We start from the raw sequence: 22991 nt of genomic DNA on the forward strand, positions 1-22991 counted from the left end.
GAAATACCAGAAGCCACCAAGCCTTTGTTATGACCAATGGAACTATGTGTAGACACTGTCAGATATCCTATGGAGGCAAAGCCAGCCCTGGTTACGAACCAGTCTTAAGACACACCTGAAAACCTAGTTCTCTGGGAAAGAAGACAGTCTAGCTGCTTGTTCCAAGATGTTTCTTCAGTCACTTCCTTCCAATACTTAAAAGGGTTTTATTTTGAAACTTACATACATAAGACTTAACACCTTGTTAAAAATTACCCATGTATATATTTCTGTAGCCATCAACTCTGTCTGAAACGTGCAGAGGGGATACATGTGAAGCTGTCTTATTAAAATGGGTTGCTTCTGAGAGCGAAGATTTGGACCGATATATTGCTTTTTTTTTTCTTTGTACTTTCCTCTACGGAATGTTGTTTTGCTTTGTTTTTATAAGGGTCATGTATCACTTTAATGAAAACAATAAAGTCATTACATTAAAAAAATTTAAGACCAAATTAGAGGTTCTGGCAACAGTTAGACCATGAATTTCCTACCAGCCTTGCAGTCTGGTTTGCATATGCTGCTAGCTCAAGCCCAGCTGCTCCTCTATGGTGCATCTGGGACCCACTTGGTCTCTTCTCTGCCATTTGCTCCCACAGAAAGCTAAGCTGCACCAGGGCTCTTGGTAAAGTCCCTTTGGCAGCTACATCTGAGTCATGGCAACCAACATCTAGGTTCTTGACACGGTTCTTGAAACATGGCCCTTATCCTGTGTTTGAGCCCTGGGGGTGTCTTCAACCCAACCACAGAACTCAGTATAATAAATGAACTTGTCATGGTAGTGCACAATTATAATCCCAGCACTTGGAGTTAAAGGCCAGCCCTGGTTACTCAGCAAACTCAAGGCTAGTCCTGAACTACAAAAAATGATGTCTCAAAAAAAAAAGTGAACTGGAAAGATAGCAAGCAAGCAGGAGGAACTGAGTTGGACCCCTCAGAATGCACATAAAAATTCAGGGCATGGAGGTATGTGCTTGGAATACCAGCACTGAAGAGGCAGAAACTGTCAGATCCCAGGGACTTGTTGGCCAGCCATTCTAGTTTATCCAGTGAATGCTCAACCAATGAGAAACCTCGTCTGCAACAAAGTAGACAGCATTCCTGAGAATGATACCTTAGGATGTCCTCTGGCCCACCTACATACACACACTACATACACTACACACACACACACACACACACACACACACACACACACACACACACACAGGTATACATACACGCTCAAGGAAGCAACAGAGGGAAAGGAAGGGGATGGCAAGGAGAGGGGGGGAAGACAAGAAAGTGACAGATGATGGATGGATGGATGGATGGATGGATGGATGGATGGATGGATGCATAGGTAGGTGGGTGGGTAGGTGGGTGGGTGGGTAGGTGGGTGAGTGGGCGGGCAGGCAGACAGGCAGACAGACAGACAGACCAACCAATCTATCTTGAGGGTGCTCCAGCCTCCACTATGGTCTCATCAGAACACCATAAAGATCTATTCTGACCCCTCCATATTCACTACTTCTCTATCAAACCTGTAGGGGACTACTCTACCCTGTAACTAGAGTTCAGTTAACTCTGAGACCTATGGCAGGCCACTAGGGTTCTGTCCTGACAGACGTACCTTCCAGGAGCACTGAAGATAGAAACTCATTACTGTCTGCCTAGCCAGACCCTCTTTCTCATCCACAAGCCCTGAGAAGAAGCTCCTGGAGAAAACAGGCCATGTACCAGCCTTCTTCTAGCTGGAGGCACCACTGTCATCTATAATATAAAGCAGGATTCGAGATTAGTCCTTACCCACCCAAGCGCCTAGTCGATCAAGACTTTGAGTCAATCAGGCCAGGGGTGGTTCTTTATGCCTATAATCCAGTATCTGGAAACCAGTTAAGGGTACTAGGCTAGTCTTGGCCATGATGACTTTGAGGACACCCTGGGCTACATTATCTTGTGACAACATGCTGGATTAGCCAGAGGCATGGGCCTATCACCTAAACTCTGGCAAAGCCAGGCCAGTCATTTACTAGGAGAAATCACTGGACCCTTGGGAGCCCATTTCCCTATAATAATAATAATTAAAACAGCTCAGCCACATCACTGCCTTTGGTTAAGATCAGGTATAAGACAATTCCACCACCCTTAGGAGCAGCACCGCTTATTAACACTGAAAGACCGTGGGAGAGGAATAGAGAAGAGAGTTCCTGGGAACCACCTGGATTGATCCTTACTAGTTCCCCCATTTGCTGTGTGATGTCAGTCATTGGATGTCCGCATGGACACACCGTTAACTCACAGGTTGATCTGGGGAATGCATGAGGTCATAGTAGCACTGAGAAGACACCTGCACTCCTGGCTAACACGGGCATCAGCCCACGTGTCAATCAACTGCTGGTGGGTCACAGACGGTGTGCATCTGCAACACGGACTACTGTTCATCCTGTCAGAGACAGCCCAGATGAAACTAGAGTGTAGGATTAGAGGAAACAAGCTAGACACAGGAAGACAAACCCCATATGCTCTTTGTTAGCATTCTGTCTAAGCTCTGCCCCACGGTTACCTGGCAACAGCCAGGTACGCCTGACTCACTATAAAAGGGGGTGCTTGCCCCCTCCTCACTCTCTTGTTCTTAGTCTTTCTCCATTCCCTTCCCCTCTCTGTCCCCATTCCCTTTCCCCCTCTCTCTCCACATGATCATGGCCAGCCTCTATTTCTCTAATCTCTTTCTGACTTTGTCTCTACTACCCTCTCAACTCCCCTCCCCGTGCCCTGAATAAACTCTATTCTATACTATACCATTGTGTTTCCCCTCAGGTGGAAAGGATGCCTCAGCATGGGCCGGCAGGGGCATCCCCTTCCCCATACCTCACCACACATCCGCCAAAACATATCCCCCCTCTGTTTATCTTTTTATAAACACATCACTCTTACCAAAGTGGAACCTGAAACAGTGGAATCTGATCCAATGGTGGGAGGAAGGGGGATATGGATGGGGTTGGTCAAGGATATTCAATTATAATTAAGTAGGAGGGAAATAGAGCTAGAAGACAGTCAAGGGACTGCCAGGAGCTATGGGGAGTGGCTGCACTGGGGCAAAAAATAGGGATTTATGGCTAAGAGGGAGTTTCTCTCTTGGGTGATGAAAGTGCTCAAAAACTGTGTGGTAGGGGTTGTGCAACTCTAAGAACATACTACAAACCAACTGTCTATCCACTTTCAACGGGCACATTATAAGATTTGTACATGCTATCTCAGAAAAGCTGTACAAATAAATAAATAAGGTCACACCTAAAGGGACTCATTGCGGTGACTGGCACACAGACAGGGACGTGTTTGAGAAGATGGCTATCGGCATTTGCAGACTCTGAGAGAGCTCCCTCAGGGTGCTCACTGGGAGCCACACGGCAAACCAGCTAGCTGTGCAGGCTGGGATCCCTCATTCCTGGTCCCAGTGCAGAAGCAGCCAAGGTGGGAGGCAAGAGGTGGCTCAAGATATATTGACCTTATTTGGGAAGAACAGACCAAGGCAGCTACAGTGTCTACAGTGTCAGCAGGTTTGTCAGTGTATCCTAAACAGACTCCGAGGTACTCAGCCCAAGCCAAGAGCAGTGTGCCTAGGAACTGGAATAGCTATAGCCACTTACAAAAGTCATGTAGGATGGAAATACAGCCCGCTCAGTGGTAGTGTGTGCCCCGCCTGTGTAAAGCCCTAAGTTTAATTCCCAGGGCTTGGGGGAAGGTGGGGAGGATCTGCACCTATCTGGAACCTCACTTCAATTGTTCCTAAATTAGAAAAGGAAAGAAGGGGGGAAGGAGTGTACCCTTCCTCATCAAGGGATATAGCACACAGCCTCCCACATACAAACGCCCACCCAGCCAGGAGAAGGCTGCCAAAAGCGGCTCTCTCCTGTCTCCTGATCTAATGCTATGCGATGATCCATCAGAGCATCAAACCCACCCATTTTAGGCAGTCTGCAATTTAATGGAGTCTTAAAAAAAAAAAGATTCTAAGAACATAAAACAGAAACTTGGTTATTAGGAAATGGGGAAGGGTGTGAATAATACTCAAACTTGAAAACAAGGTAGTAGCAGGTTGCACCGTACTTTTTTAATGTTTCTTTCGGGGAAATAGTTTCTACCCACCTAAAAGGAGCCTTACTATAAAAGCCAAAGGTGTGGAGGATGTGTGCAAGGAAGAAGAACCTGTAGAGAGTTTTCTAAAAGCCTTGGGGGTTGTTTACTACTGGGAGACTTGAGGAAGGTGGTAGGCAGGCTTCAGAAGGCCCTGGATGCACTCAGAACCCTTTGCAAAGCAATGCCAACCCAGCCCTCCATTCAGTCTGCACCATGCAGCCTCAGGAAGATGATCCTGGGTCCCAAGTGTTTTCACAGGTGTCCTGCGCACAGTGGAAAAAAACCCTTGAGGAATGTCTCCCAGAGCTGTGGGAAGGACGTGCCCACGCCCACTCGCCATGGGGCTCATCGGAGAACACATGAAGGTTTCAGAACTACAGAGACACCACAATCAAAGAAAACCAGACTCCACCCAGCACCCAAAGTCACAGGCAAAATCAGACCCTCCTCCCCAGCAGCCCCTTGAGGCCTTGCCGAAGTGGGGAAGGAGCTTTTAGAAGCCTTAAATACTAAACTCAGATTACACCAGCATTAAAAAAGGAGGGAGCACCCTGCCTAAGGAAAGGAAAACCCATTTATTCACCAAAACACACCAGACAGGAGAAGGGGTCTCTCCTGATCACATAACTTCATGTGGCCCCCTCGTGGGGTTCACGCTCCAAACACTACCCAACAGCTACCCTCTCTTCAGAAGTCCAGGGTGGAGGCTGGAGCTCAGCAATCCTACGAGCTTCACTCACTGCCCAACACAAATGTTGCTTCCTCCAGAACATTCTCTGCCATACTCCCTCATCCCCCACCCTCCTGTCTTAGCTGTGTCCATTCCCTCCGCTTAGTACATCATGTGATTCATCTCTGAGCCACGACCCAGGGTCTCCCCCTTCTAAACCACGAGGCAAGGACTTTGCGGACACAGCTGACAGGGGGTAAAGAACCCAGGGGACACTGAGGTACTACAATTTTGCTGAATAGGAGCAAAACCGGGCAGGATGGACAAGGTCGCTGAGGCCAGCCTTCAAGGGCAAAGTCCGCAGCTGAACCGCAAACGGGACAGCAGAGGGAGCCAGGGTGACCCTTGTTCAGATGACAGATGACATCAATTCCAAGCTGGCCAGGTGATTTGCAAACCTGCTTCACTGGTCACATGCGTGGGGGCAACCTGCGCCCTTCGTGAAAGACAAGAGAATAGAACCCGATTCTTCCTTGTTTAGGGAGAAGCCTTCCTAAAATTCTCCTTCACCTTAGAGAATTTGGTGGGCACTAGCTAATCCATAAATGGCTTCTCCACATCCACCTTGGAGTCAGAGTCCTTCTCGCCTTCCTCCTCTACCTCCACTTGTCCCGAGCCAGGAGCCATGCAGTCACCCAATGTGGGAGCAGAACACAGAAGTCACTCTGGCCTCCCTTGATTCTGTTCCATATTAAACAAGGAATGGCTTCCCACCCTCAGAAGACAAACCGTGTAACCCCCTGGCCTCCTAAGGCTAGTTACTGGTGCTCGCTCGATAATAATGTACCAACTGCTTCTCCCATACTGGTCCCACTGTGACAGTTGAGATCAAGGGACAGCTGAGGGAATTCGATAGCACAGTGACACTCAAGGGACACAGGAGGGCAGAGACTGTGGTTAGAAAACCCACAACGTGTAAGAGGAGCCAGGGGAACCAGAGGGGACCCTCACGAGGAGTTCAGTTGAGAAGAAAATGAGGATTAGTGGGGTCTGGCTGTAGGGAACTGGGGTCCAGCTCAAAGACCCTTGTCCTGCCCAGAAGGAGTCAGACAGAGGCTGGCTTACTAGCAGTCACGGCTAAGACAATGCAAGGCAGGTAGGACCTGATAGGTCCTGGATTCTTTTGGAGGAAATCACAGGTGACAGCCGTGTCAGGCATCAGCACTTTCTAAACAGTTGCTAGGCACCAGATATCTGTCTGTATCCGCACTTCCCAAGCCTTAACTGATGGACCCGACCCTGGAGGTTTGGCAAAAATGCAGACTTTGCTGTCCTTGCTCTGAAGAGGGACCTGAGAGATGGCATGTATAACCTGAGGCTGCTGACTGCATTGAACACTCCCTGAGGAGTCCATCCTCAATGCGTTCGCATTATGTATCCACAGCAAGGCTTGTGCTGCTTCTGTTTCGAATGTGAGGAAACCGAGGCACAGACACACAAAGAAAGGTTAAAAACTATCTGATGCCAGATCTGACTACAGGGACGACAGTTTCCAGGGACTCCGAGCAGCCACGGGGAAAGGCGGTGACTCAGCCTACTTCAGATGTGTCCTACAGGAGGCAAGGCAGAGCAGAGGCACGGCTCTGGAGCCACACTGACAGAATGCTGAGGCCCAGGGAGAAGTGTACGTCACCCTAGAAACGGTCAGGACAGCTGTGGAAACCCCTCTGTACAGAGAAAAGCCTGAACCACATAGGAACGCTCGCTCGCAGCCGCTTGGACGAATGTGAGTGATTCTATCTCGTCCTCGGATTTTCCATGGGCACTGGAATGGATCTCGGAGCTGGTCATTACTCAGAGCTTCATGGGTCCTTCCTAAGTCTCCTGGGTGAGCTCAGCCTCCAGGGAGATAAGAAAGTAAAGAAGCATGGAGAGGGATCTGGCCCTTCTGACCCAAGCTGAGCATCTCTGGGTTCAGGAATGCATTCAGCTTCCAGAAGTGGGTATGCATAATTAGCGCCAGGGCTCAGGAATGCCTGCCAGAGCCTCTGTCTCCCAACCTAAGCTTCCTCACCCTAGCTTGAGAGATGCAGTCTCCAAAGAGCCTCAGATGAAAGGCACTAGTTGAACCCATCCATCATAAATACCAGTCCTGGGCTTTTATTTTCTGATTGGGACTTGCCTCATCCACTAATTATCCCTGTCCATCAGGGATGACAGCCTGGGGATAATCAATGGTTGCTTCTTCCCCCGCCCACTCTCATGCACTTGCCCAAGTACACCAACAATGAATCTGCCTGTGAAAGAGAAGGCACACCCACAAAAGGTGGTCCCCATCCGGCTGCCCCCTCACAGAATGCTCCCTTTCCAGCTCAACCTCGCTAATTAAATCAAGGGCACCGAGCTCCCCCTTTCCCTACATTGCCAGGTCAGATGCTCAGAATCTTTTCTAAAATATGGGTATGTCTCCACTTAACGATGAAAATAACTACGTAAATTTGTCAACTGTATCTTCAATTTGCCTTGGTTTTTAATTTCTTTACCATCCATCCATCCATCTATCATGAGCTATCCAACAGGGTTAACACTAGAGACTGAGGGTTATTTAAATTTAAATTACAAGGGCATGCTCATCAGTCCCTCAGGCTCACTTGCCAGACTTCAGTGTCAATGGCCCTGGGAGATCTAGAACCGCTCTCCCTGTGGAAACTTCCGATGGCCAGCCTTGGCCAGACCAGGGCACTGTGCTTCACAACTGCAAAGAGCGCTCAGGATCTGATTTAGTTGTCTGTTTCCCTTTTGAGACAGGCTTTCGCTATGTAGCCCAGGCTGGCCTAGAACGTGTTTTCGTGACTAGGCTGAGGAACCCATGGTGCTCCCAACTTGATATCCTACGTGCTGGGAGCATAGCACGCAGCACTGTAGGTCTTGACTTTTCCACCCTATGTAGCACATGTGTTTCCATACTCCAGATTTCTCTGCAAACAGAGCTCCTCTCCCTCTCCTTTCACATTCTCCAAAGTCTTTGCACACGTGCACAAAGCTCGTTCTCTCTCTCTTTCTCTCTCTCTCTCTCTCTCTCTCTCTCTCTCTCTCTCTCACACACACACACACACACACACACACACACACACACACACCCCTAGGTTTTCACTGCTCTGATATTTCTTTCAATAATTATTTGAGACAGTCCCTCCCACCAGAGGAAAGGTAATGGCTGCCTGTGCACCTTACATGGCCTGAGAAAGTTTCAAAGGTGTCAAGTAGCCCCCTAGGAGTGCAGAAGGACCCATGAGCAACATTAGAACAGCACCAAAAGGAGCACAAAGGGCTTCCTGGAAACCCTAGCGTGGCATGTACCTGTGTACATACTGAAGGAGTGAGCGACCTGTGCAAAGTCAGAGGTCGGCCCTGACTCCCACTTGATTGTGTTACTTGCTGCTAGGTTTGCTGGCTCTTGAGACAGGGAACTTAGTTCATCTGGTCACCTGGCTGGCTCTCCATACCAGGAAACATGAGAACTCATCATTTTAGCACCTAAAGCAGGTTTTCACTGTTCTTACTTCTGAAATGTTTGTTAGTTAAGCCTTCCCAGGATACTGCCTGTCTCATGGAACCCTCGGGGGCAGAGTCCAGAGCTGTTACTTCATTCATCAGTTCCTGACTGTCAACATCCCAGAGACGACCAGCAAAACACGCCATAGCCCGAGCTTTGGAGTCCGGACCCCACAACTGCACACAGGCACATGCATACCTCCCACCTCGTTCTTCCAAGTACCCTCTCTGACTTACTTCCACCAACTCCAAAACGACTTTGACCTCTGAGATTCTGTTCCCCTCACTAACTACCATGTCTGTTTGCCCAATCTCCAGAAGGCAGGCACAGGTTCACAAACTCATCAAACACACCCCAGGGTCTAGCCTTGGCCACATTGTGCTGAATACCTTTCCATTTGGGGCAAAGGCCACACCTCATTCATCGCCCAACTCCTACCACAAGCAGTTGGGAAAGATGCCCTGGTGGACCACAAAAGGTACTGCGTTTACTTTTACAATATGTGCCTGAGTGCGTGCATGTGTGCATGTGTTTCCACCGGCTATCGTTCACGCAGGGGCAGAGGGCCCTGACAAACATTCAAGAGTATGAGCATGACCAGAGAGTCAGCTGGCCCAACTTCAGATCTGTTCATTGAGTGACCTTAGAGGCAAGTGACTTCATCACCTGGTGCCACTCTGTCTCCATCTGTAAACGATGCTAATGGACAGTTCCTGCCCCCAGAGGATGACTAGGAGGCCACTATGCTTGAAGGGTTGAGTAGCACACAGAGCTTTAGTGAATCAGCACACAATGGCAGCCTTCCTGAACAGCGCACTAAATGAGTATCTACTATGTGCAGGCACTGAGCGAGGGGCCAGCCATGCAGAGACAAGAGGGTCCACTGACGCCAAAGCTGCAGATGGGAGCATTTACCAAGTTGGAAAGACTGGAGGGAGTTTCCCAAATGTCTCACCAGGCTCTCAAAGAAGAGGCAGACATAGTCCTGGCAAAAAGGGAAAGAAAGCAAGCAAAAAGGTAAGCGTTTTCCCAGAGTCCACCAAATATATTCCAGATATATCCACAGTGGAATGAAACACAACCACATGCACATGCACATGCACGCACACGCACACGCACACGCACATGCACGCGCACGCACACGCACACGCACACACACACACACACAGAGAGAGAGAGAGAGAGAGAGAGAGAGAGAGAGAGAACTTCTTGCTTCACGAACTACAGAGGAATCCTCTGGTAGCTCTGGTCAGCCTGTGCTCCCCTTCCAGCAGCCCCTAAAGCAATCCCTGCAAAACCTAGAGAGACTCAGTAAGGGTTTATTAAACGGGCAAATTCCTGAGCCCCACCCCAGATCAACAAAGAATTTAAGGGTGGGCCTAGGAACCTGTAAGTGAAGACACTCTTGCTTTCTCAGAACTACCCAGACAGCAAGACTGGCGGACCTCAGCACCAGATAAGATGGTATGTCCTGCCCCTAAGCCCTTAGAAACTGGGAACTCAGCAAGCTCTTGGCATTAATGTCCACCACGTCGAGCGTCTTTCAACATAATCTGGAAGATGAGTGCTCAGACACAGGAATGTAAGCAGAGACATGCTTTGCAAGACACTCAGCACCAGTTCCAGAAGCTTTGAGAAGTGCATTCCTTTAGGCCACAGATAAATCCTTCAATGATCAACACAAACCTAAAAAAAAAAAAAAAAAAACCCCACCTCGAGTGCATACTGCAGTATTGCTCCTAACAGTGAAAAACCGGCCTAGCCCTAACACAGGAAAGAGGCAAGCTCTCCACCTCAGGGTCTTCGCACAGACTGGACCACTCTCCCACAGAACACAAGTTGTTACTCAGTGTCCCCTTCCCGGAGACAGGTTCCTCTCCCTCACCACTCCTGAAGACATCCAGGTCTGACTGTGCCACTGTATGGATTCCTTTTAGCATCTTAGAGGAAGGGGGCTGGAGAGAGAGTTCAATGGCCCTTGCAGAAGTCGCAGCTTCAATTCCCAGCACCCACATGGGGCTTCACCACTGTAATTCCAGGCCCGTGGGATCCAATGCTCTCTTCTGCCCTCCTGGGATACCAAGTTTGTAAAACACCCATACACATAAAATAAATGATAATGAAAACTAAAAAGAGGGATTGGTTTGGGGAAGGGTTTTTTTGGGGGGGTTTTAAGAATCAATGCCTTATCTGTCGCCCACTCAACTGGACAGTAGATTCCAGAAAGGCAGGAATTTGTCGCTTTTGTTGGCTGCTGCTCTGTATCCCCAGCCCTTCAAACTGGACCCTGCGTACAGTAGGTCCTCAAATGTGTCCCCAGTAGAATTTACTATAGACGTACAAACAAAGTCACGTGGCCGTCGCAGAACCTTGCATAGCTTATATAACTCCTTGCATGGGAGGGGGAAGATGGGATGAAAAGGAGGTTTCACAGCCCTTTAATTGTCTGGGCTCCCGTGAGCCTGAATACGTAACCCACTTTCTAATTGGTGCTTTTGGACGACTTCACTTAATTGAAGTTTCTAGGTTTTCTTCCATTAATTTTATATAACTTGTATAATCTTTCAGAAGTAATCCCTCATGCAATGTTCTCAAAACATTTGATTTTTTTAAGAAAAAAAAAAAAACCCTGCCTCCTCAGTGACTTAATTAGGGTGTCCCTAATTAAGGCCAGCACCATCAAACAGGCCAAGTTCCTGGGGACCCAAGTTCCATGGGACTGCTGCGGGCCTCCTGGCTGTAGAATGAGGACCTGGGTCCTCCCAGCGATGGCTGGGCTCAGGGGTTGGCCCTGGGCTACTCCTGGCTAGGCTCCTCAGTACCTGCTTCCTATTGGGGTGTCTGATGCAATTATTCAGGTCCCAGATCACATCCTGCTGTGGCGTTGGCTTTGAAGGTTCAGTAAACAGTCACTTCAAAACAAAGAACAACCATTAAACCCAACTCAAAGACTTCCTTAATGGCAGCTGCTCAGCGACAAGAAGCCAGGCTTCAGAATGCAATTGTGGTCTCCCTGGAAACCAATTCACCCCACTGCCAGCCCCTAACTGCAAGGATCTGCCCGGCTCCTGGCTGGCACTCAGTCTCCTGGTCTAGAGTGAGCCACTTAGGTAGAGCATGAATCCTGAGGTAGCCACACTGGACTCCATCACTCTCCACTTACATCTCTCTGCTGATAAGCTAGAGGCACCAACAGATGGGTCATCTAACTGTTCAAGAATTTCAGGCCATTGGATTCTGTCCCTTGAGGCCCCTCGAAGCTTCTTGAGGGTGTAGGGTGCTATGCAAGTATGCACGTGTGGGTACATACACCCATGAGCATGAACGGGCCAGAGGTGGATATGGGGTGTCCGGCTCTCTCTGCCTCCAATAGTACCAGGGCTACAGGGGGATGCAGACATGCTCAGTTTCTTCTGTGGGCGTTAGGGATTTGAACTCTGGTCCTCATATGTTTGCACAGCAAGCACTCTGAGCTCACGCCACCACCCTATCCCACAAGGCCTCTTGAAGCAGCCCAGAGGCAAATCTAGATTCCACATGTGATAGATCCAGAATCCTGACGGCATACTTGAAACCATCAGACCGATGCGGTGCGTTCGCCGCAGAGCACAAAGGGAAAAAGTTGAAATGCCACGCTGTGGGAGACAACAGAGAGTGGCTCAGAGCACAGTACTGGAGCAGATGTCATAGGATGTCACATGCCTGGGCTTGACCCCTCACCTGCTATACAAATGGCTGAGCCTCTCTGCAGCTCTGTGCCCCGTCTGTAGAATGGGAATGACGGCAGTCTCTACCCAGCTGGGTTAGAGTGTCAAACACTTAGTGCCTGGTAGTTCCCACCACAGAAACATTTATTACACAAGTAAAATGAGCCGGAATTGTCAGTTGGGTGTCACCCAGGCCAAAGGCCTTCTTCAACTCTGTCCCCCCACCCCAAGTGGAAATCAGAGGCACTCTTCAACCACCCCACAAACTCTTGTGTTGGCACCAGGCAGTGTCTTGCCTGTGAGTCTTGTAAAGAACGTAAGACAAGGCCTGTGTCAGGCTTGCTCACAGCTCCAACTCCCCCACCCAGCCATGCCAGTGTCCCCCAATGTACATACTGCATTCTTGAAAGCTATCTGTATGTTGAAAGTTGAAACACAATATGGATTGTTGTATCAAAACTCAAGTGATCTTGTACTTTTCTGAATGTCACTACCAGCAAGGAACTCTGATTTTTAAAGTGTGAGAGTGTGTGTGTGTGTGTGTGTGTGTGTGTGTGTGTGTGTGTGTGTGAACGTGCATGCTTAAGACCAGGCTTGTTTCCAAATGTCAAGACTTTTAATTTAGATTTGTATAGCCTTTCCTGAATCCTAAAGGCTCAAGTCTAAAATGTCCTAAAATCTGCAATCTGAGGAGTGTCCTCATACTGATGCCCAATAAAGCTTCAGAATTCGGACTTGCAGACTGCAGATGCTTGAGACAGACTTGGGTAGCTTGGACAGACACAAAGAGCATTCATTTGGCATGTGTTTCACACCAAACCATTTGGTGCGAAATATCTACCTTCTCTTTTAATCTTTGAGATAAATATTGTTCCCTCACCTCCCATTATGTAAATTAAAAAAAATTGAGGCTCAGGAAAGTAATTTTTCCAGAATAAAGAAAAAAAAAAAAAAGGCAGACCCAGGCTTTTAAAATTCAAAGGAAAAAAAAAACCCACATTTTTGTTGGTTTTTTTGGTTTTGTCAGGGTTTCTCTGTGTATAGCTAGCTCTCCTGGAACTCAACTCTGTAAACCAGGCTGGTCTCGAACTCACAAAGATCCACTTGCCTCTGCATCCTGATGGCTGGGATTAAATGTGTACACCACCACCACTCAGAAACCCACTTTGTGAAGTTAGTAACTATTCAGTGGACTATGAAGGATGAGCTCACAGAATCCGTCTTAGAAGGAATGGCCCAAGGAGAAGACCCCTCCCGACAAGGTGAGAATGCTTTCAACAGACAGAGAGGATGGGATGGGAAACTGTAGAGCCATGGTGAGTCCGTGCACCCGTGGGCACACACAGGTCAATCGGCTGGGGTCCAGGGATAGAGGACCTAGTTGCCAGCCAAGCTCAGACCAAAGGGCAGTTTTGTAGACAGCAGGGAGAAGCTCAAATCAAGACCAAGTCTTGGGAGGGAACAGAGGCTCCATATGTACTCAATACTGGGGACAAGGACAGAAGCCACTGAGAGACAGGTGATAGTTACCCAGAAAACCCGAAGGCACAAAAGATAGCTTAGCAACCCACTCCCCCCAACCCCCTCCCTGACCCTGTCCTCAGTATCTCTGAAAGCCTCTTTTTTTCTCCTGGTCAACCCTCTAACCAACAGTTGGTGGGGGTCTGCATATAGAGAAATGGATTACCTGTAGACCGCGCTGGGCCAGAGGGCTCTAACGTACTCAGGACTACTTTACGAAAAACAACGAAAAAACTTTATTTAACTTCATTTCTAAAAGCTCCACTACAGGCTCTAATATGGCTCCAAGAAAAGGTGAGACAGTGTTTGCCTGAAGCAACAAAGAAATAATTACGACCTAGATCTTAAGTCCCTTCCCAACCTACAGGCAGCAGTAACTAACTCCTGGACACATGTGCTACAGGGAAGAGGGGAACCTTTCACAGGTCAATAGATCTGCATTTCAGAATCTCCAGGAGGAACCTAAAAGGCAGACATCTGATTACACCCACCTTACAGACAACAAAACTGGGACTCCTAGAGACTGAGAAACTTCGCCACAGGGTTTCCTTTAGCTCCCTGAGCTCCTGGTCATCAGGGCTCCATAACATCTACAAGCATCACATCCTGGCCAGCAAGAGGTAGAAGGTGAGCAGACAGGAAGCAGAACCGGAAGGCAGGGAAAGTCCTTAGTGTATTTAAGAGCTTCGCTGGTCAGTGAGGTAGTCCTAGCCTCCCATGGCTATTTAAACTCAAACAACTAAAAGAATCGATTTGTTACTGCTACGTAGTTTTATTTGTGGGGTTTGTTTTTGTGTTTGAAGACAGTCTCATAACCACCAGGGCAGATCACAAAATCTTCATGTAGTTGAGAATGACCCAGAACTTCTGGTCTTCCTGCCTCTACCTCCCAAATACCAGGATTACAGCGCAGCAACATTACACCTGGCTAAAATCAGAGTAAAAACTCAGTACCTTGGCCACACTAACATATCTAAATTTCCAAACAATGAGGAGCATTAGACAGGCATATTACAGATTGGTAAAAGTTAATTAATTAATTAACCAATTAATTAATTAACTAACCTGTGAGGAATTCTAGATAAGCTTCTGTTGAGTCTTACTGGACTTAGCATTTTGCCATATTTCTAATTTTAATTTTTAATAGTGGCGAGATGCACATAGCAAAACATACCATTTGGCTATCGGGAAGACTAAATTAGGTGATATTGAGATTATTCACATTCTTGTGCAAGCAAGCATCTAAATGGGTTCTTCTTTTGCTTGGGTGAGATCAAGAACACTCATGACAGGGTTGTAACTAGGAGGGGATGGCCCGATGGCTTAGTGATCCTCAACCCTGGTGACCTAGTGCTTTCAAAATCCTAACGAGTAAGATGTCACCTAGAGCGCTGACTCAGACTCTGGGAGCAGGCCCAGGCTTCGTGTCTCCCAGGGCACTCGGTGGGCCTTTCCTGTAACCATGCCTGACCACGCATGTCCAGATCTCCTGCTCTGGACAGACCCCAATACCCTGGCCTGTGCAGAGCCCTGTACATGTGGCAGGTGGCAAGCAAGAGAGTCCCAAACACTATCTACTGCCCTTGTCCACCTCTCCTAGGAGCTCCTGGCACTAAGCAAGCCAGCATTTCCATTCCTGTCCATTTTAAGGCAAAGAAACCAAATAAAAAGACACATAGCTTAAAAGGCACTCAACTGTTTTTCCCCCCACTTAAGACAGGAAAAGAAGCCTCTTACAGACTAAGACCAAGGCCGTCTACGCCAAGAATTAATACCGGAAGGTGGTTTTCTGGGGAGCCCATCTAAAGAGGTTTTCAAGGGCAAGGGCTCTACCAACTCGGCTGAAACCGGAGGGCTACCAGGACGTAATTAAACACAGAAAGCTCTTTTACAGGCGTGTTCCGGGGCTGGACACGGAATGAGTTTGAGGTAAGGAGTTCACTCTGAGGAGTCATGTGAACTTTGCGTGAACCTGTCTAATCCGCATGATTATGAGAGTGTAGCCTAGCCTCAGACACCTTGACTCCACGCTCAAGCCTAGTCAGTGAGGACATCCCATGAGCTTTGTACCTGGACAGGGAGAAGCGTTGAGGGTAGCCGGCAAGAGCCTGACCCCAACGCTTCTCCACCCTGACCCACCAACAGAGCCAGGATGAAAGGGACATTGCAAACTTTTCTGCTGATCTGACTGATAGATGGGAAAAGGGAGAAGCCACATCTCTCCTCAAATTAAATATTCTTCCCAGAGGCAGCAACTGCACTAGAGACCTCCACCCACATCTCCATTCGAGCCCACACCTCCAAGTCGGGGTCCTAGATCCTTCTATGGCCCTCCCGTGGGCTCAGACAGATGAAGTGCTATCTTCTAGAAGTATATCCACGCCCCTCCCCACACCTTGAGTTCTTCAAGAGCTCCACTCTGAGTTAAAGAGGACAAGGTCTGAACACCAATTCCACCTCAACATGGCCTCAGACAAGTTACCGCGTCTCCCCGCCCCAGCCTCCGTTTTCTCATCTGCAAAGTGTGTGGATGAAGTAAAATCATGCATGCCTGTCAGTCAGTAGGAGCCTGGCACACAGTAGTCCCTTCCCACCCACTGTGCGCTATAGGCAATGAATAATGAGCACCAACTATGTGCCAGGTGGTACACCAGAGCATCTCACACAACCAAACCTCACGGTCACAATCGCACAATGGAGAGGAAAAACAGCCATTTCTACCCACACTGGGTAGATGTGGAGAATGAGCCACCCCAAGGCCTTCCGTGAGGGCTGAGAGGTGGGAACACAGCCTCGGGATAGACTCTGGACCAGGGCTGGCTGGGGGCCGTGGGGCCTGTCTTGTCTCTGGATCACACACTCACATGAAACCTGTGTTCTACGTCTGATTTAAGGAAGAGCCTCGGCAATCAAATACAATAGGCTTCCTGAATGCTCTGCCAATTAATTTACTGTTTGTCTCTCCATTTACTATTTAATAAGGCCATATCAGCAGTACAATCTGCAAATCTGAATTAAACTGTTTACGGCCATTAGCCAGTTCCATTTAAGGGGCCCCAAATATGTCTTCGCCGTGTTCTGAACGGCTACATCCAAAACTGTCGTTTGACTTCTGTTTGGTCTGGGGAAAGGCACTTTTTATTTTTGCAGAGGTGTGGGCTTTGGTGGGAAAGTGTCCTGAAGGCTATTCCAAGAAGTAATGGGGAACTCAAAATGATCTCGTTTTTCCATTTCCCAATGGGAACCTCTAAATGGTCTCATCGCAGAGGGAACCCTGCCAGTTCTCACCCATCCTTGCAAGGATGGAGCAGCTTCGACACAGACGATAAAGCCTCTAATGGGTCAATAGCTTCAACCTTTTCACCCGCCGAGTATTTTAGCAACCTCGGGTGAGCTGGCCAAACTGACTGTAGCATTCTGGCTTTTTTTTCTTTTTTCCTTTACAGTCCAAGATGAGGGAGAAGACGTCAAAGGCCAAACAGGCGATGATCAGCCAGCCGCTAGGAAGACAGGGCCTGTGTAAGACATCCTGCGCCTGTACGGGAAGTGCTCCCTGTTAATATGCAGTGCAAATGGGGCTAGAGAGGCTGGGTCCGCCTTGCTGACATCACAGCGGAGTTTGGTGGTCCAACAAAGCTGCTAAGAAAATACCGCAGAGGTGAACGTATATTGTTCCAGAGCCAGGCCAGAGGTGAGCTCAGTCTACCTTCCATGCAAGCTATGATCCCTCCGTCTGGGCCTCTATGAAGTATGGATTCCAAAGCATAAAGGTTCAGGACATCAAGCAACAAGTTCTAAACAACTTTATTTGATAGAATATAAAAGGGCTTTCTCCACGGAATAGCTAAGTTAAGCCCAAAAAGTGACATATTTCCAAAGGAAGACAAGATTTGCAGCCTGAACTCCCAACAGACTGATCTCCCTAGAAGAGACCCTAGCGCTCCAAACGAACGAGGAGCCCTCTCTGGGCAGCTCCACTGCCAACTTTATGACATCTTTACTTTGTCTTCTTCTCCCACAGGCCCAAATGAGGAAGCTGTAAAACCCTGGCCAAACACAACCATTTGCCAAGAGAAAAGCCAACATGGGGCCATCTGTCCATTACAGGGCTCTGCTTGTTCTGCCTTTGTGTAGCTGTCAGTCTCTCCCCAGAGCAGCTCACTTCCCTCCCAGTACCTGGTCGCTTGGCTGGCTTTTCATTATCTTGCTACAGAAAACCTTTTTATTTTGAAGCATTTTGAAAGAGAAGTCCAAGAAGACTGACACCCTTCCCCTGACCAAAACTGCAGCCCTTCCTTCATGGCCTGCAGCCATATTATATCAGCAAGGACAGAGCCTAGCAAAAGGCCTTCTCCATAGGAGGCCTCAATAAAGACCTAGGAAGTGAATCCCTCTTACTACAGGACCCTTGCAACAGCAAAGGGGGCGGCTGAAAAGTCACCTCAAAGCGTCAGACATGCTACTGATATGGTCACTTCATGATAGGTGAGGGGAAACATCTCCATGTGTCTCTGAACCACCGCAGGATTCCTGTGGAATTCAAGATGTCCCTTTAGCAGCGCTAATTTTAGACAGAACTTCAGACAGAGGATACTGGTGGCCGGCAGAGGTGGGGGCGGCCTGGAGGAACTGAACAAGGCCACTATTCTGCTCAGCACAGGTGCCTGTAACAGAACACCCCTGTCTAAAGCGACACACAGGACGCTCGTTCAGGTGCAATTGGGTATTTTTTAGCTTAGCCACATTACATAAACCTGAACCCAGGGCAAAGTTCTACCTGCAGCAGGTCCACTTCGCCCCTGGCATCCTGGTGCTTGAGCAACAAGGACGAGGAAATATTTGATTTTAGCGTCTTTTTTTTTTTAAATAAAAGTTAATTATTAAAAGAAGTCTGCTGTCCCCAAGGGCGAGATACTCTTTAAGTCTGGCTAACAAAGTCTCTGGAACTTAGAAAGTACGGAAATATGGTCGAATTCTGGTCTAATGATTCAAAACAAACAACACTAATCTGTTTACCTTACTAAGAGCCAATTCTGCCCAGAACTTGGATAGAAATCAAAAAGATTCTAGGATCTCCTTGATAGTCAACAGTCACCTCCAGACCACTGTCCTCCAGATAAACCAACGCCCTTCCTAGAAGCAACATGAAAAGCTCAGCCCTCCCCCGCTTTTGGGGGGGGGGACCAACTCACACAAGGCAGCTTTAAGGGCGATTTACGTGAATCCCAGGGAAGACAGCCAGTAAGTGATTTTGCACACTGTCATTCATTAGTGACCACCACCGCAGCAGGGTGGAAGGAAGGGGGAAAACAGAGGTCTCCTTTCCTCAAGGAATCAATAAGTTTTTTAGCAGCTGCTGCTTACTTTCCTTGGAGCTTAATCCCAATGGAAGTGAAGTGACAACTTCTTCCTCACCATATCCCTGAAAAGGGTAAACACAGACCCTGACACCCAGGACTCAGGCCCGTGGGGAATCTTTGCAGGAAGCACAAAGAACCCTCTGGAGCTTTTTTCTGTGTCTTGAGGTTTTTTGCTTAAGAAGATGGATGGCACAGGCATGGAAATTATTCCACTCTCTTGTTATCTTTTTATTTTTTCTCCAAAGAGGAAATTGACTCCCTTCCTGTGCTGCTGTACATTATGAAGTCTGAGATGCTACTCAAAGAAAAATAAAATATGTTCTTAGCCTCTTTCTCACCCCAATTCAACATCACTTAAAAAGAAAAAAACCTAAAAATGGTACCGAGATGACAATCCAAATGGCTTCTCCCTAAAAGCAAACAGAAAGGGAACCAAAAATTCGATGAGCTGGTCATGAGTTTAAAGACAGGAAGGACAAGGAGGTCATCACACTGCCAGGCAACGCCAAGAGCTGACTTTCTTGCTGACAACTCCATATATCCATAGATCCTATGCTACCTGTCCTAAAAAGCCCAATTTAATCTTGTTACTTCGCTTTCGAAGTGTCATTGCTGGCCATGCCATAAAGAAGTCTTCTAAAGAAGAAAACTCCACGAAAATATTTAGCAGTTCCGTTACGCATAAAACAACCCTAGAAATCAGACAACCTGCACGCTCTCCCCGATCCCTCTCTTTCTTCCCCCCAAAGAGCCTAAAATTCTTCAGAATCCAAAGCACAACGTCATCTCCCGCTGTATCTTCAGTCTGAAATATTCTACTGTCAAGTGAAAAACAAAACCAAACGTCAACCAAGAAAACCCCTAACAAACTCAAAGAGAAAGAAACTAGAATCAGCAGCACTAAGGGAGTGGAGTGGAAGAGGTTTTGCACCTACAAATGTCTAGGCAGAGCCTACACACCAGGCAGCCAGGCGGTGGGTGGAAGGTGACACAGCCCATCCTTGGGGAAGGATTGCCTTCTGAAGGGCTTTGGGTTCAAACCACCTACTGCAAAGAGCTGAGCCCTGGTTTTGGATTAAAATAATAACAGCAACAGCAGTCATCATCAAAGGCAGGGAAAACTCCAGGTGTGATTACTCTGGGACTTAAGTCAGGGACCAGTTTAGATCCCTGGATTCCTCATTCCTACTCAGGGGCTGGAAATATCATTACCTCCTCAAAAAAAAAAAAAAAAAAAAAAAAGAGGCTTTACCAACCCATCTTAAATACCTCCCAGCACAACATACAGTGTACGCCTCAAACCAAATCTTGTTTTAACTATAATAAAGTGGGTGAGATTCAAGTTAACAATAAACACCGGAGTCCAAAGAGGGGCATCAATCTTTGTTCAAAAGAACACTTGGATAATTCATTGTGGATTGAGGGCAAAGGAATGAAAGGGGCTGTCTTTGAAGACACTAATCCATCTAATTCCAAGCGACTGGATTAGAGGCATTCCTGGGCGAACAGGCTCTGGCTACAGATTAGGCTACAAGGATTTCTGACAAAAGGCACGAGCTTGGTAGGATTGCAAAATGGACCTGAGAAGGGCCAACCGAGCACCTTGGCAAAGTTCACACTGGATGAGGTGACAGTTGCTTCTAAAAGGAGGAGGCAGGCATGACAGCTGAACATTCCTCCCCAAAGTCCATGGTGAAGGCCCACAGCCTCTCCAAACCTTACACTTCATCAGACAAAAGCTTCCCCAGGCGCCAGGCAGCGGCTGGAGAGGGGCTGTCCACACCCACTCGCCAACACAGCTTTCCAAACCTGCCCACTCTTTTGGAAGCCGAGCTTTTAATTAAACACCACCTCCCCGGATCTGTTGAGGCAGACTGGGGCTGGCCTGGAGCCAAAGAGAAGCTCCCTAAATACACTTGAAATCCCCCCCCCAACGCCCCCAATTCCCACCTCCAGGCAGCTCCTGGAGCTGCTCCTATTTATTAGGGTGGGTAACCTAAGTCACGGTGTACCTCAGAGCACCAGAAAACCCACATTCGAGGATCAGGTTATCTCCAGTCCCACCCTTTGCAGGAAAAGGCTAGGGTGTTGTTCCCCGCCCCCAACACACACGCGCGCACTCACACGCATACACAATCCTTTCCAGAGAATAGTGGGGTGTGGATGTGTGTTTGAGGGAACTGGGTATAGTAGTTTTGGAAACCTCAACCTTGCCTTCCCGCTGTGAGCCTCTCAGCCTCGGGTACCCTGAAAGACTACCCTGGGAACTTCAGCGCCGAGCCCCGGGGGAGGGTATGTGGAAGGCAAGGAGCACCATCAGCAGCTCTGGAACAGACTAATTAATAACTAATTTGTTCAGATTCCCCTACTCCAGGTAGACCTGAAAGCCAAGCTTGTAACAACCCTGCCATCCAATCTCCCAGGCCGGAAGACTCCTTCCTGCAGCCAGGCAGAGCCCCCACTACCGCTCCACCACCGCGCCAAGCACCCCACCCCAAACCCAGGGAGTCAGGTGTCCTCCAGGGCGTCCATCCTCCACGGGTCGCAGACACTCAGTCCAGGGACAGACAATGGAAAACTTGGAACTAGGGCCCTTAGCCCCCAAAGGAACAAGATGGTGTCGCCCCCTGGGATTATGAATGCAGGGGATGGCAAGTAGCATCAGACTCTCCCCACTATCCCCCGGGAAGTCGCCTGCCCAGTGACCCAGCACAGCCTGAGCAGCGCGGCTGGTGAGCAGGTGACACCCGGGTCGCCAGAGCTCCCGCAGGTGGCCAGCAGCAGGGCGCAGGCGAGAGCCATGCCGGCCGCGGTGAGGGGAAGCCCCGCGGCGAGGTCAAAACAGCCGCGCCCCCGGCGTCCTACCTTCATGTCGCTGATGATGGTCTGGAAGAGGCCTCCGAGCGCGCTGCATTCCTTCTCGATCACAGCCTCCATTTTCCCGGCGCGGCGGGGACAGGACACGCTCTCGGGGCGGCTGCACTGCGCACGGGGCCGGGCTCGCTCAGCCCGGGAGCTGTTTCACCCTGGGAGCGACCTGCCTCCGGCTCGCCGCCGGTTTTGCAGAGAGCACGCGGTGCTCGCAATTTACTGCACTCTGCCCCCCAAGTCCCAATCCGAAACGCCCAGCCGCTCCGGAGGGCGAGTCGCCTACGTGCAGTGTTCGGCTCCTGGCCTCAAAAATGCCCGGGGAAGACTGACAATCAAGCCACCACGGGTGCCCATGACGGAAACGGCAAAGCCCATCTTGGTGCAGAGAAAACCGCCCGCTGACCCGGGGCCAGCGCCATTTAAGAAAAAAAAAAAAAAAGATATTTTTTCCAAATATATTTTTTCCGAAACTCCAAAATAAAGAAAGAGAGAACGAAATAGGGCAGCAGCAGACGAGGTCAGCTCGCGTCGCCCGGATCTGTTGCTCGCAGACGCGGCCGCCGCCTCCTTTTTACTCCTGTGCGCCCGGCCCCGCGCTTGCTCTGGCGGAGCTCCCGGGGTTGTTGAGAGGAGCGCACGCGCGCTCGCGACCGTGAGTCTGGCGCGGGAGCGCGGGGAAAGCGCGCGCTCGCGGCCCGTGCGTGCGCCGCCCGAGGGCGGGGCTGGGAGCGCACGCTGGCGGAGAGGCGTGCTGGGTGCCTGCTGCAAGGAGGAGCTGGCGCTAGGGTAGGCGAGCCCGCTGTGCGTCTCCCGGACACTCAGAGCGCCTCGTGCAGGGGGCCTCTGAGTGGGGAGGGAGGAGCAGCGCCCAACCGCCCACAATGGCAGCTAGTGAAGCAGCGCTGCCCCGCTGGCCCCGCCCCTCGTGCAAGGTCGGCAGGTTGCTCGCTGCGCCCCGCACCTGGTGAGCGACCAGCCCGGCTGGAAAGCTGCTACTGCTCCCGCTACCGCAGCCTGAGGAGAGGCCTCTTCGATGATGTCAGGACTGCAGCGCCGAGTCACGGTTGCAGGGAGCTAGCTACAAGATTGGGAAGAGATAAGGAAGAGTATCCTGCAGTGGGATGCTGAATTCCATAAAGTTGCAGGGCGCT

The 22991-nt window shown here is 49.3% G+C and overlaps 1 protein-coding gene across 27 annotated transcripts in view; it reads right to left on the reverse strand.

Annotated features, from left to right (window-relative positions):
* Mtss1 (MTSS I-BAR domain containing 1) overlaps window positions 1-22444 on the reverse strand; it is a 139200-nt gene extending 116756 nt beyond the window's left edge. For 24 of the 27 annotated variants that reach the window (XM_087558046.1, XM_087558041.1, XM_087558045.1 and 21 more), the window contains exon 1: window positions 21835-22444. In XM_087558046.1, the coding sequence (XP_087414172.1) occupies window positions 21835-21906 (72 nt within the window). In that variant the 5' untranslated portion in view covers window positions 21907-22444. 27 annotated transcript variants of the gene reach the window in all.
* Window positions 22445-22991: the final 547 nt, after the last annotated feature.

Source organism: Rattus norvegicus, chromosome 7, assembly GCF_021556685.1.
Source record: "Rattus norvegicus strain SHRSP/BbbUtx chromosome 7, alternate assembly SHRSP_T2T, whole genome shotgun sequence".
Classification (NCBI taxonomy): domain Eukaryota; kingdom Metazoa; phylum Chordata; class Mammalia; order Rodentia; family Muridae; genus Rattus; species Rattus norvegicus.